Source organism: Myotis davidii, unplaced genomic scaffold (genome assembly GCF_000327345.1).
Source record: "Myotis davidii unplaced genomic scaffold, ASM32734v1 scaffold1206, whole genome shotgun sequence".
Lineage (NCBI taxonomy): Eukaryota > Metazoa > Chordata > Mammalia > Chiroptera > Vespertilionidae > Myotis > Myotis davidii.
Window position 1 is genome coordinate 14,791 of NW_006297217.1, and position 13,344 is coordinate 28,134.

General features: G+C 41.4%; 1 protein-coding gene and 1 pseudogene across 1 annotated transcript in view; both read right to left on the bottom strand.

Annotated features, from left to right (window-relative positions):
- Window positions 1-13,344, bottom strand: part of RPS6KA6 (ribosomal protein S6 kinase, 90kDa, polypeptide 6) — a gene marked incomplete at its 3' end in the record, with an annotated part of 162,078 nt that overhangs the window by 13,132 nt on the left and 135,602 nt on the right. The window contains exons 13-17 of the mRNA XM_015569967.1: window positions 12,390-12,492; window positions 11,617-11,747; window positions 9,996-10,118; window positions 9,409-9,498; window positions 3,804-3,962 (exon numbers count right to left, since the gene is read on the bottom strand). Of these exons, the coding sequence (XP_015425453.1) occupies window positions 3,804-3,962; window positions 9,409-9,498; window positions 9,996-10,118; window positions 11,617-11,747; window positions 12,390-12,492 (606 nt within the window). The remainder of the gene's footprint in view (window positions 1-3,803; window positions 3,963-9,408; window positions 9,499-9,995; window positions 10,119-11,616; window positions 11,748-12,389; window positions 12,493-13,344) is intronic.
- Window positions 7,530-8,289, bottom strand: LOC102767058 (annotated as a pseudogene).

The window sequence follows — 13,344 nt, forward strand, 5'->3', positions numbered from 1 at the left end:
ATATATTTTATTGATTTTTTTACAGAGAGGAAGGGAGAACGATAGAGTTAGAAACATCGATGAGAGAGAAACATCGATCAGCTTGCCTCCTGCACACCCCCTGCTGGGGATGTGCCCGCAACCAAGGTACACGCCCTTTACCAGAATAGAACCTGGGACCCTTGAGTCCGTAGGCCGATGCTCTATCCACTGAGCCAAACAGGTTAGGGCAATTAATTCCCTTTTAATGTGCATGAATTTCATGCACCGGGCTACTCGTCTGTATATATAAAATCCCAGCAACCGGAATGGCGGCATGACCAGAACAACCGGTGGTTATGACATGCACTGTGGCAGCCAACCACCCTGATCCGGCCCCCACTGCCCCCCCCCCCTTCGGGCCAGTCTGACTCCTGATCTGCCCCAAACACCTTAATTGCGGGCGGGACCAGCCAACCAACAGTCCGTGACCTCTCCCTCCAGCCAGCCATAGCCCTTCCCCACTGCCAGCCCAGCCCGATGGGTCCCCATTGAGGTGGGCTGGCCAGATCCCACTTGTGCATGAATTTGTGCACCGGGCCTCTAGTACAATTCTATAATATATCATCTGTATATTTTATTACTTGGGGTGGTAAATATACAGACAATTTTCAAAATAATATGATGGAGGTGCTAGCTAAAGCTAGGGTGGTAATGATATTGCAGCATAAAAATGCATAAATGTTGTAAACCTTAATGTTATTTGTGAATTGTGTCTCGATAAAAATGTATTATTCAAAATTTACAAGACTAAACATAAAACATTTAAAAAATAAAGTGGTTACTATAACTATTTCAATAAAGTAAAAGAAAACATGCTTTTGATACATGAAACTATCAGCAGAAATATAGGATCAAAAAATAAAATGCTAGATATGCAAAATATTCTAAAATTCTCTATATTATAAATTTCTTACTGATTATTATCCACTTCATTTACTATAGTTCTATCTTAATCAGCAGTTCACTACACTGAAAGATCTTTAAAGGCAAGGACCAAGTCTTACTCATATTTGAGTCTGTAAAATACTTTTTATAATGCCTGGCATATAGAAATGCTAAATACAGCTCTGTCATTAATTTATTTAATTGACATAAAAAACTGAAAGTTTCTAAAATCATATACTACAGTAAAGGTGCTTAGTATGCACACCACCCAAAGTCAAATAATTTTCCATCACCATACACTTGGCCCTCTTGTAAAATACACATCATGTTTCACAGAAATGTATCCTTGAAACTTATATGATCTTATTAACCAATGTCACCCCATTAAATTTAAATAAATGAATAAAAATAGATAAAAAAGAAAAGATGCTTATCATTGTCCTCTTCTCAAAATAGCTGGTCATCCTTTATTTTAGAGAGTTTTGATAAAAAGAATTAAGCAATTAAATTATAATAGCCATATATAGTTCATATTTTATAACTAGGGGAGCAGTGCACAAAAATCTGTGCACTGGAGGGGGCGGGGTCCCTCAGCCCAGCTTGCCCCCTATCACAGACTGGGAGCCCTCAGGGGATGTCCTACTCCCTGCTCCCTGCTCCCCTTAGGGAGCAGGCCTAAGCCACAGTCTGGCCTCCCTTTGTGGGAGGCGACCAGGCTGATCAGGGGAGGCACCAGCCCCATCACCCCACTGCTGCAGCCACTGCCAGTCACTGTAGCCAGCAAGGTGTTTTCGTCAACACAGACTCCAGTCCCTTCACCATGAAAAAGTGACAACTTTCGCAGTGGACCTTCCTTTTTTTCTCCAGGAGTGTGGTAAAAAACCCTAGATCACCTATTTGGATTCTTATTACCCAAGTTACTAAGAATATTACCAGTGGCATATAGGGAGCTTAGCCAATGAGCGGTCAGAAAAGGTGTTTCCTCTGTAGTTCACACCAATTGCTGGCTTGGCCCCTGCCCAGGCCTAATGTCTCTGGCCAAGTCATTAGCCCTGGGAAGGGAAGCTCCAGGTCCCTCAATCATGGGCTCAGCCCCTGCTCCCCATGATCGCTGGCTCTGCCCCTGCTCCCTGCCATCACCAGCTCCCTCCCTGCTCCCCGCAATTGCTGGTTCTGCCCCTGTACAGGCCTAATGTCTCTGACCGAGGCGTTAGGCCTGGGCAGGGGACCCCCAGCTCCCCACGATTGTCGACTCCACCCCTGCTCCCCGTGATATTTGGCTCTGACCCTGCCCAGGCCTAACGCTAGGCTTGGGCAGGGTACCCCCAGCTCCCGCGATTGATGGCTCCGCCCCTGCCTAGGCCTAATGCCTCTCACCCAGGCATTGGGCCAGGGCAGGGGACCCACAGCTCTCTGTGATCTCCTGCTACACCCCTGCCCAGGCCTAACACCTGTGACCAAAGCATTAGGCCCAAGCAGGGGACCCCCAGCTCCCACCATCGCCGGCTCTGCCCGTTACCTGCAATCTCTGGCACCGCCCCTGCCCAGACCTAATGCCTGTGACTGAGGCATTATGCCTGGGTAGGGGACCCCCAGGTCCCCGCACTAGCAGGCTCCGCTCCTGCTCCCCACCATCGCTGGACCGCCCCGTTCCCCACCATCCCAGCTCCGCCCATGCCCAGGCCTAACGCTTCTGACCGAGGCATCAGGCCTGGGCAGGGGACCTCTCAGCTCTGATTGCAGGCTCTGATAGCCGATAGCCACTGGGCACATATGTATGCAAATTAACTGCCATCTTTGTTGGCAGTTAATTTGCATATTGTGCTGATTAGCCAATGGGAGGTGTAGCGAAGGTACGGTCAATTACCCTGTTTGTCTATTATTAGATAAGATATTGAAAAATGTAGTACATTAAACCAGACACAAAACTGAGTACTGGCTTATTTTTCTTATTTATAAAAGGGGACCATGTAGAATTTTCACTGTGCCAATTCTGAGTTGATCATTAATTTATTGTTTATACTTATGTGCATACATATCCACTATTACAACTGATTCAGACTAAATTTTTAAATTATTTGTGACAATTTTTCCTTTCAGAGTTGTACATAATAAAAGTTGACCTTCTTTGGTAACATTTGCTTTCTTTATGAACAGGTAGGTAGCAAAATATGAGACCTGCTCCACTACTACAAACTTTAATAGATTAATATTTCACATGTTCAGAATTGAAAATTCTTACTCTATTTGGAAGAGAGGTTGGCAAGAATCAAGAAATAAAGTCCTTCCACTGCCAGAACTTTATATATTAGGTATAAAATAATATGAGTAATATTCACATGTCCTTGGATAATCCTTTTATGTTTCACTTTTAAATTTGATTAGGTTTGCCTGACCAGTGTTGTTAAATGGTTGAGTGTTGACTTTTGAACCAAGAGGTAATAATTCAATTCCCGGGCAGGGCACAGGCCTGGGGTGCAGGCTTAATCTCCAATGGGGGCATGCAGGAGGTAAGCAATCAATGGTTCTCTCTCATCATTGATGTTTCTATCTGTCTCCCTCTCCCTTCCTCTCTGAAATCAATAAAAATAAAAAAATAAAAATTTGATTAGGTTTAATAATTTCAAAGTCAAGGTTAGATTCAATTACATAATCCAAACCACTTTTAAAACTAACATTCTACTAAATCAGGGTCAACAGGCAGATTGAACAAAATGATAGTATTTTCCAACTTCCTAATTCTATAACCTTCACTACTTTATGAGGTTTATTAGTATGTTCTCTATAAAATATATATTCTCTAAAAAAAGTAATTCACTTTACGTGGTATACCCTATATATAATTTTATGAATATACAAGTCACAGAACTAAAGGAAATAATATAACTACAACTTACTCCTTGACAATGAAGGTAATCAACTGTTTTAGTTATCACAAACAGTACATCACTAGCTTCCCGTTCCGAGAAACATTTTTGTTTAAGAATACGGTCAAGTAGTTCTCCTCCTTTCATCAAATCCGTAACAAGGTAAACATATCTACCATCATCATAAACCTAAAAAAGAACACATTTTAAAAATGTTATTATTTATAATTATAATTATGAAATGTTTAAATTACATTTACTTTGCTTTTATAGTGAACCTCTAGTGTTAAAAATATATTTTTATTGCCAATATAGTAGTGAAGATTAAATTGGCTAAACAGTCCCTGAGATCATGTTAAACATATAATTTTATTAACTTTTCAGGTAGTACGTTACACTTCATCAAAGGATATAAATGAAAAAAATAGAACTCTGGCATCTATATCAATTGCTTTTACTGTATTATAGACATTTCTCTTCCCTACTAATAGTAAGCTTCCTTTTGACAGTAAATGTATTATTAGTTTTTAACATCCTGACCACAGTTCATTATCTGACATGGTGTCTTAAATGTTTGTTGAATTCAAATACTATACCAAAGAAAATAAATTGAAAAAATAAGTATACCCTTTCATTCCGGCCTTGTGACATAGATAGATTAGATACATAGATAGATGATAGATAGATAGATAGATAGATAGATGATAGATAGATAGATAGATAGATAGATAGATAGATAGATAGATAGATAGATAGATAGATAGATGTAAACTACTATTTTAAAACTATGGAGGTGTGTGTCCCTCAGCCTGGCCTGCACCCTCATCAATCTAGGACCCTCCGGGGATGTCCGAGACAGCTGTAGGATTGGGCCTAAACTGGCAGCCAGATATCCCTCTCACGATCCAGTACTACTGACTCCTAACCGCTCACCTGCCTGCCTGACTGATCACCCCTAACAACTCTGCCTGCTGGCCTGATTGCCCCCAATTGCCCCCCACTGCTGGCCTGATTGGCCCAACTGCCTCTCCTGCTGGCCTGCTTGTCTCCAACTGCCCCCCCTGCCAGCCTGCTCACTCCCAACTGCCCACTCATACCCTCGTAGGTAGCAGGTGCTGATTAGGGGACGGGGGCATGATTGTTTCCTGGGACCATAGCTATGGAAGCTTTGCAGAGGGTTCCGCAGGCTTTAGAGGGACAGGCTCTGGCCAGCAGCCATGTAGCGGTGGTCATCCCTGGAGGTGCTGGTGGGGGGAAGGGAGTCATGGGGGCATTAAGGGGGTGGCGACGCCTAAAGGGGAGTAACTGTCAAACCTTCTTGCTTGGCGCCATTCTTTAAATTGTACGTGGCTGTTTCACTGCTGTACCTGCTCAGGGCAGGGCTCCAATCTCCTGAAGCGGGGTGGGGAATGGGCCAGGGCAGAGCCAGGTGGGCTAGGAGGGTGGGTTTAGCCGCTCCCCCAGCCAGGTTGAGCACACATCAGCTGCAGAGACGTGCTGCTGCTGTCGGGTGGAAGGGTCTGACCCTGAAAGGCAGCTCAGGCCTCCATCCACCTGGATCTGGAGTTGTAGGGAGGAGAGTGTGCCCAGCTCCGGTGGAGGGGGCCTGGAAGCAGTGGGCCATGGGCCCCATGTGCCTCGGGAGCGCTGATGGGTGGTCACTGGCATGCTATTTTGGGCGCCCCTGGCGGAGGTGGTAGGGGAAGAGATCGGGAGTCGGAGATGCAGGCTGCAGCTACTCCCAAGGCTGGGTCTTCTCCCTGGCTGGTCAGCCCCTCCATCCCCCCGGGGGTGCGGGACTGGGGTAGGGTGTCCATCTGTCCCCCCAGGGGTGCGGGGGCTGGGGTAGGGTGTCCATGAAGGGAGATTGGAAGAGCTCCCCGAGGCCGCTTCCTCTTCCTTCTTAGCAGTCTGGGCTCCTGTCAGGCACTCTTATCAGACCCCCAGGAACTTGGCCCCACCATCCGCCCCCTGCTGCACACGTATCAATACGCTAATTGGTTGTAACTAGGACACCATAATGACAATTAGTATATTACCTCTTTATATGCATAGATATTAATCAAAATGCATATCATATTATCCAAAACAAACCGATCTAGGTGATAGCCAATCTGTCTGCCTTCTCTAAAGAGAAAAGAGCATTATTTTCTTTTCTTTAATATATTTTATTGATTTTTTACAGAGAGGAAGGGAGAGGGATAGAGAGTTAGAAACATTGATGAGAGAGAAGCATCGATCAGCTGCCTCCTGACACCCCCTACTGGGGATATGCCTGCAACCAAGGTACATACCCTTGACAGGAATCGAACCTGGGACTCTTCAGTCCCCAGGCCAATGCTCTATCCAGTGAGCCAAACTGGCTAGGGCGAGAGCAGTATTTTCTTATGTGAAAATGCTGTGTTTGTTGACAGATGAAAGGGAAGCACTGCCCAGCAGAACTACCCTGGAGGCATGGCAATAAGAACTGCCTCTACTAATCTCCACACAGGAGATGGGTTCATGCCAAGTCTGGTTTTTCTTTGTGCCCAGATCTCAAACAGATGCAGGTTCCCTCACTGACAAGGCTGGAGTCCAAGTACTTGAAGGTACTTGGTCTCCTAGGGGATAAGGCGATTGTGGGTTGTGTAGCATTTAAAACATCTATTTTTTTTAAGTAGCACAGATTTTTATTGTCAAAACAAGTAGGATATATGGCATAAGAAAAAACACCAATAAATTAATTGTTCTCATCATTTTAGACTCTGGGGCCTCTCTATGGAAAAGTCAGCTTAGCTGACTATGTAGACACCATCCTTCCGAAGTACAAATAGCAGGGATTTGATACAGTATTCAGAACAATGACCAAACATGTCCATAGCAAGGATAAATAAATAGGTGCTTTCCCTGGTTCCTTCCTCAGTAACCTCTATTTTTATACAAGATATGAGGCTTGTTTTAGGAAAAATGATTGCCAGAAAAATATTTTCATCCTTCTACCTCTAAGAAAAACATCAGGCTCCGGTGACACTTGTTTCATATGAACATCCAAAATATAATCTACATATAGTTACCACCATCTTTACTTTTAAAAAGCTTAACATCCATTTATATATACCAAAGCAGTAGGCTGAATATTTTCCCTTAAATGGTTTTCCACCAAAATGCAATGAACTTAATCTTACTGTAAAGTGCAACAAAGGATATGCAATACTTGTGTTTGTTGACACATGAAAGGGAAGCACTGCCCAGCAGAACTGGCCCAGAGGCATGGCAGTAAGAACTGCCTCTACTAATCTCCACACAGGATATGGGTTCGTGCCAAGTCTGGTTTTTCTTTGTGCCCAGATCTCAAACAGATGCAGGTTCCCTCACTGACAAGGCTGGAGCCCAAGGCACCAGCAGTAGAGAGGGCCAGAGACTAGTGAGTGAGCACCTCTACACCATGACTTATCCATCAAGAAGCCTTGGTCTGGGAACAACACAAATGTTACCTACCTCGTAAGAAATGATTAAGGTCTTGTCTAGGCTAAATGATGAAACAAATTGATTTGGCCTCCATACATTACTGCTAAGATTATTTAGTCTAACTTTAAATTGAAGCAATATACAATGGCTTCTCCCACACAAGGGCAAGCTTTGCACAAGGGCAAGTTTCTCAAAAAACAATGATACCTCATTCTAGGCTCAGTTTAAATGTTTTTTTTTTAACAACAACAAAAAACAACCTTTCCTATGTCAGATCAGAGTAATAGAGAAGTGGGGGCAAGCCACCCTCTATCCAGAGTCACTGGAAGAGAAAGCTATAGAAGCTGTTGAATGTGAGCATATTCTGTTCTTGGATTTAAGATTATAGATCCATGGTGCTTGTTTCTTCCTTTCCATCAGTGGGATATCCATCTTGGGCAGCTTTAAGGCTGTTGGATCTTTAACCATTAGGGTGGCCTGCACGTGGATAAGTAGCATTGGAGAAGGTTTCTTGGCTCCTCAGTAGGGTTGGGTGCCAAAACCTCCCAAATTAGACTTCTGGAGGGATCTTGGTCCAAAGAGGCAACATTTATCTGTCTAGTTTCTGTCTTTATCCCCACTTCCAGAACCCATGGTGCTAGGATTTGGGCCAGATAAGACTATGGAAGAGCCAGAAGAGAGCAAACATCCAGGCTACTGCTCAGTAGAAAAGTGAGGGTTGCTGCTGGGGGTGGACTGGGCTGAGGCTGGCTGCTTCTCTTCTCTCAATATCTCTCTACTCTGTAGTTTTAGTTTGTGGAGTGCTTCTGCCACTTGAAGGTATTTGGTCTCCTAGGGGATAAAGCGATTGTGGGTTGTGTAGCCAGCATCTCTCTCTACCCTGCCTGTTGCTCAAAATGTTGAATGGTCTCCTGGGTCTGTTTTGTGATGAGAGAATTCATGAGACACAGGTGACTTTAGCCTTCATCATTGGGACCTAGTCCATACTGTCAATAGCCAATGGGAGGGTCAGGGTGGGGAAGGACACACTGGCCTCACCTTCCTCCACCAGGCACAGTCTCAAAACCATTGAAAGACTCGGATACAGGTGCTTTTTCTATATAGATTTTAGAGCTAAGCCCCTAACACCAGAGTGAAATTATGTGATAATTACACTTACAGATATTAATGAGGAACATTGCCCAAATGCTGAAAATTAGCTAAGTTGGTTGGAAAGAGTTCATACATTCCAGACGTTCTGTTTCACTGTTGCAGAACTGTCTGCAGCCTGAGCTCTGGCACGAAAGAGGCTGTGAGGACCCATGTCTCTAGAGGTTGCGGTGAATTAGGGACCCAAGCCATGGTATATTTGCGTTGTGTCAGCTGCAATCCTAAAGGCTTTGTGCACTGGCCAGGGAGCGTAAACTCAGTAACATCTATTAATAGGACTTATGTTCATTTTACAAAACTATAGAGTAATACAATTTCACTTAAAAAAAACAATCCACAGTGCAACAAGCCATTTCTGAAGAGTTAAGAAAATAAAATGTAGAATTTGGCAGATTCCCAATGTCTGTATTTATAGTACCACAGAATAATAAATGTTGCTGGGTGTAATGTTAACTACTCAACTAGCCAGAATATATTCAAGTAATCAGGACATTCTTTTTTCATTTGTTTGTTTACATTTTTATTGATTTCAGAGAAGAAGGGAGAGGGAGAGAGAGATAGAAACATCAATGATGAGAGAGAATCATTGATTGATTGCCTCCTGCACGCCCCCTACTGGGGATCGAGCCCACAACCCAGGCATGTGACCTTGATCGGAATCAAACCTGGGACCCTTCAGTATGCAAGCTGACACTCTATCCACTGAGCACACTAGCTAGGGCAGGGCATTCTTATTTACCAACAATCATAGTTCCTTTCTGCTGTTCTAGACAAAGAGTAAGAATGCAGAATAATGGGGGGGGGAATAATTGAAGTAGCAAATGTAAGAATCTTGAGATTGTGTTGCATGACAGCAAATATGCCATAGACATGAAAAGCTTCAAAAAAATGAAGTTTTACATATCTCTCCTTTTCATATGTAAAACTTTAGACAATAAAATAAATAAATAAATAAAAATTAAATAAGACAGAAAAAAAAGTGCCAAGTCATAACTTCATTAGCTAAGATTTTTAATTAGCTTAGATTTTAAATACCTACATCTTTTAAAGTGATAATGTTTGGGTGTTGTCCATAGCGCATCAAAATTTCAATTTCTTCTGAGGGGTCTCTCTTACTTTTGTCAATAACCTAAGAAATAAATAAAACAAATCTCAGAGGAAAAGAAATTATGTTCTTTGACTAAAAATTAATGGTATATTTTCAATTTGATTATAGTTTTGAGCAAATGCTTAAAACTCAAGAATGATGCTTGCCCCATATTATACTTTAACAGTTAAAACTGTCCTATAACGGCAACAATAATAAAAATACCATTTTCTTTAACATTATAGTCCATGTAATTAAAACTACATTAGCTCATAATGTGATCCAAATGTAACAGTAATTGTTACAATTACTCAATGTTAACATAGTACCTTAAAATAAAACTATTCAAAAGCAAGACATTCATGGAATGCAATGCTTCTACAAAATAAAGTCTTGGAAAGAGATTCAAAATGAAAATATTAAGTCTTTAGAGGTTTTTCTCATTTTTTCTTTGCATTCTCCACTAGCCCCACTGAAAAATGTCCATTAGTTAAGTTACATATATATAACCCCCAAAAAGGTAGGTTCAGGGACAATACCTTCACTGCAAATTCCATGTTGGTAACTGTATGTATGCATCGTTTGCAAACAGAATAGGAGCCAACACCAATATCTTCTTTCAACTCATATACCTCACCAAATTGTGCAGCATTTCCATTTATCTGTGTTTTTTTAAAAAAAAATACTGAGAATAATGAAATATTTTCACATTTTTATCTTCTCTTCAAAATTTATACAGATTGGGACAAAAGTAGGTTTATAGTTGTATGTATGGAAAATAATCTATAATAATAAAGCCATAATATGCAAATTGACCAAATGACCGAACAGCAGAATGACCATCCAGACGACCTTCTGGATAGAGGTAGCTGGGGCAGGGAAGGCGGGAGGTGGTTGGGAGACAGCCGGGGCCAGGAGGCCATGAGGAAACCTGAACTGCGATGGCCTACCCTTTCACAAATTTTGTGCATTGGGCCTCTAGTACAATAATCTATCTGTGTAATAGAGGAATACGCAAATTAGCTGGGATGCTGTAATATCACAACTGAACAGCAGGGACTTGAGGTTGCATGGTGCCTGGCTGGGGCAATGGACCTCAGGCCACAACCCCTGCCCAGCGGGACTTGACGGGGGACCTCAGGCCATGCCCCCCACCCGGAGGGGTTTGATGGGTACCTCAGGCCCTCCGCGTGCCCAGCGAGGCTTGACAGGGGACCTCAGGCCATGCCCCCCACCCTGGTGCTGGGCCGGGGGACCTGAGGCTGTGCCCCCTGCCAGGTGGGGCTTGATGGGGGACCTGAGACTATGCCCCCCACCTGACACTGGGCCGGGGGACGGCAGGCCATGCCCATCACCCCGGTGCTGGGCCAGCCTGAGGCTGTGCTCCCCGCCCAGTCGGGCTTGATGGGGAACCTGAGACTCTGCCCCCCCACCTGATGCTGGGCCGGGGGACATGAGGCTGTGCCCCTTGCCCAGAGGGTTTTGACGGGGGTGGGGCTGGCCGGTTCTGGGTCTTCTGTGTTTTTGAAGTGCATGCGGGTGGTGGGCAGGTACTTGACTCTAGGTCCCGCAGCGCACCTCAGACTCTGACAGGAGGGAGATTTTCATATACATTTTACTAATTTTCTTTCATCTCTGACACTTCTATTATAGAGAAAGGGCAAATATTAAAATATTTCTGCTAATTAATTCCCTTTTAATGTGCATGAATTTTGTTTACTGGGCCACTAGTAAATAAATAATACAAGAATAAACTCTATATTTTTCATACTCACAACTGTAAGCATACCTTTGTACCAACCTCTATTCATCCTAAATCTTTAAAAAATCATGAATAATCCATTATAGAATTTTTATCATTATGTATAAATGGCTTAACCAGATCTGAACTGATCCTAAATTGTAGGCTTTCTAGATACCCAAAGACAACACAATAACTAAAGTAGCTTACATACCACCGTTACATTTTTTTGCCAAAAGAGATTACATAAGTATAATTAAAAGTTACTATTGTATGCTTTATTTAAAAACATATGGAAACATCTTTAATTCATTATTATACACAGAAATAAATGAAGTTAAAATTATTATAAATTAATTAAAAATAATGGAAGGAAATAATTATCCCTAAACTAAATAATCTAATTAAGTGGAATTTACCTGAACAATTGGTAATACATCTGCACTTGTGATAGGAGTGATTTTATATTCTTCTGCAATAGAAGTTGAAACAAAGCTGAATCCTTTGAAGAGTTGATGAGCATTAGCACTGGCTGGCAAACCAGGAGAATCTAATATCCAAATAATTATATCTAATTAGAATTATACAGATTTATGTAATATAAAATGTCAGCATTTCTTTGAATATAAATAATAAAACCACAAAAACATTAAATGTTACCATCAGACATACTATATTATTTATTTGATTTATTGTATATTATCTGTCTCCCCACACTACTAAGCAAACTACATGTGGATTATAATTTTTGTCAGTTCGTTCACTGCTGCCTCCTCACTGGTGAGGACATTTGTAGGTATTAAACATTTGTTGAGTTAGTGTATAAAACAGATTCCATCAAAAGTAAACCTCATTAAATTCTAAACTGTAAGAGTCAGAGTGATATATCTCATGTCTTATCTCCTATCCCTGACCCGCTAATACATTATCATGAAAAAGACTTTTAAAACAAAATGAAGAAACCTTTTATCCTTCACTTTAGTCCCTCCTTCTCTGATAAATATTTCCCATTTAAAGGATGCACTTGAAAGGTGGGTGCCCAAGCAAAGCTATATGTGGAATCCACATTTTCATGAGACAAACCAACCGTTTGAAAACATATAATTCATTTAGTTTTTACTTAAGAAGCAAGTTTACTTTTTAAGCATCTAATTGAATAAAATTCCTGATATTACACATGAATATGCATTACCTTTGGGTGTTTTTGCAGTAAATTCAGGATCAAAACAAAAAGTATCATCTGGTTTTCCAGAAGCAGGTTTGAAAGGAGGTTGAACTTCTCTTTTATATAATTTCTAGAAGCAACAGAATAACACAAAAACATAGTAACACATTAAAAATCATCATACTTTGTAAGGGAAACCAGAACATAATACAGAAGAATCACAGTTTCATAAATGGAATTTCAACAAGCTTCAGATACCTGTTAATTAAATTCTAAAATATTTGAGAAACAATGTACAGAATCAAGTGACACCTGGAAACCCATTAGTGATGCCACACATTGCATTTACAAAGAATAATGATGTTGGGTTTTGGATATCAAATATTGTCTTCAATTTTTGCTGGTAAAATAATCATACAGAATATGTTGCAATGTTAACATGGAGAAATAACTAACAATATTAAAATATCTCAAAATTAATAATTAGACTATTTTCAATAACTATTAACTTCACCTAAATATTTCGTTTCATTTAAAATATGCATTAAAGCTTCTGCAGAGCAAAAGAAACCATCTACAAAACAACAAGAGAGCCCACTGCATGGGAGAACATATTTGCCAATGTTACCTCTGATAAGGGTTTAACTTCCAAAATTTATAAGGAACTCATACAACTTAAAAAGAGGATAAAAAATCCAATAAAAAAAATGGGCAAAAGACCTAAATAGACACTTTTCGAAAATGGACATACAGAAGGCCAAGAGACAGAGAACATGCTCTAAGTCACTAATCATCCAAAAGATGCAAATCAAAATGACTAAGAGGTACCATCTCACACCTGTCTGAATGGCTATCATCAACAAGTCAACAACGACAAGTACTGGCGAGGATGTGGAGAAAAAGGAACCCTCGTGCACTACTGGTGGGAATGCAGACTGGTGCAGCCACTGTGGAAGACAGTATGGAGTTTCCTCAAAAAACT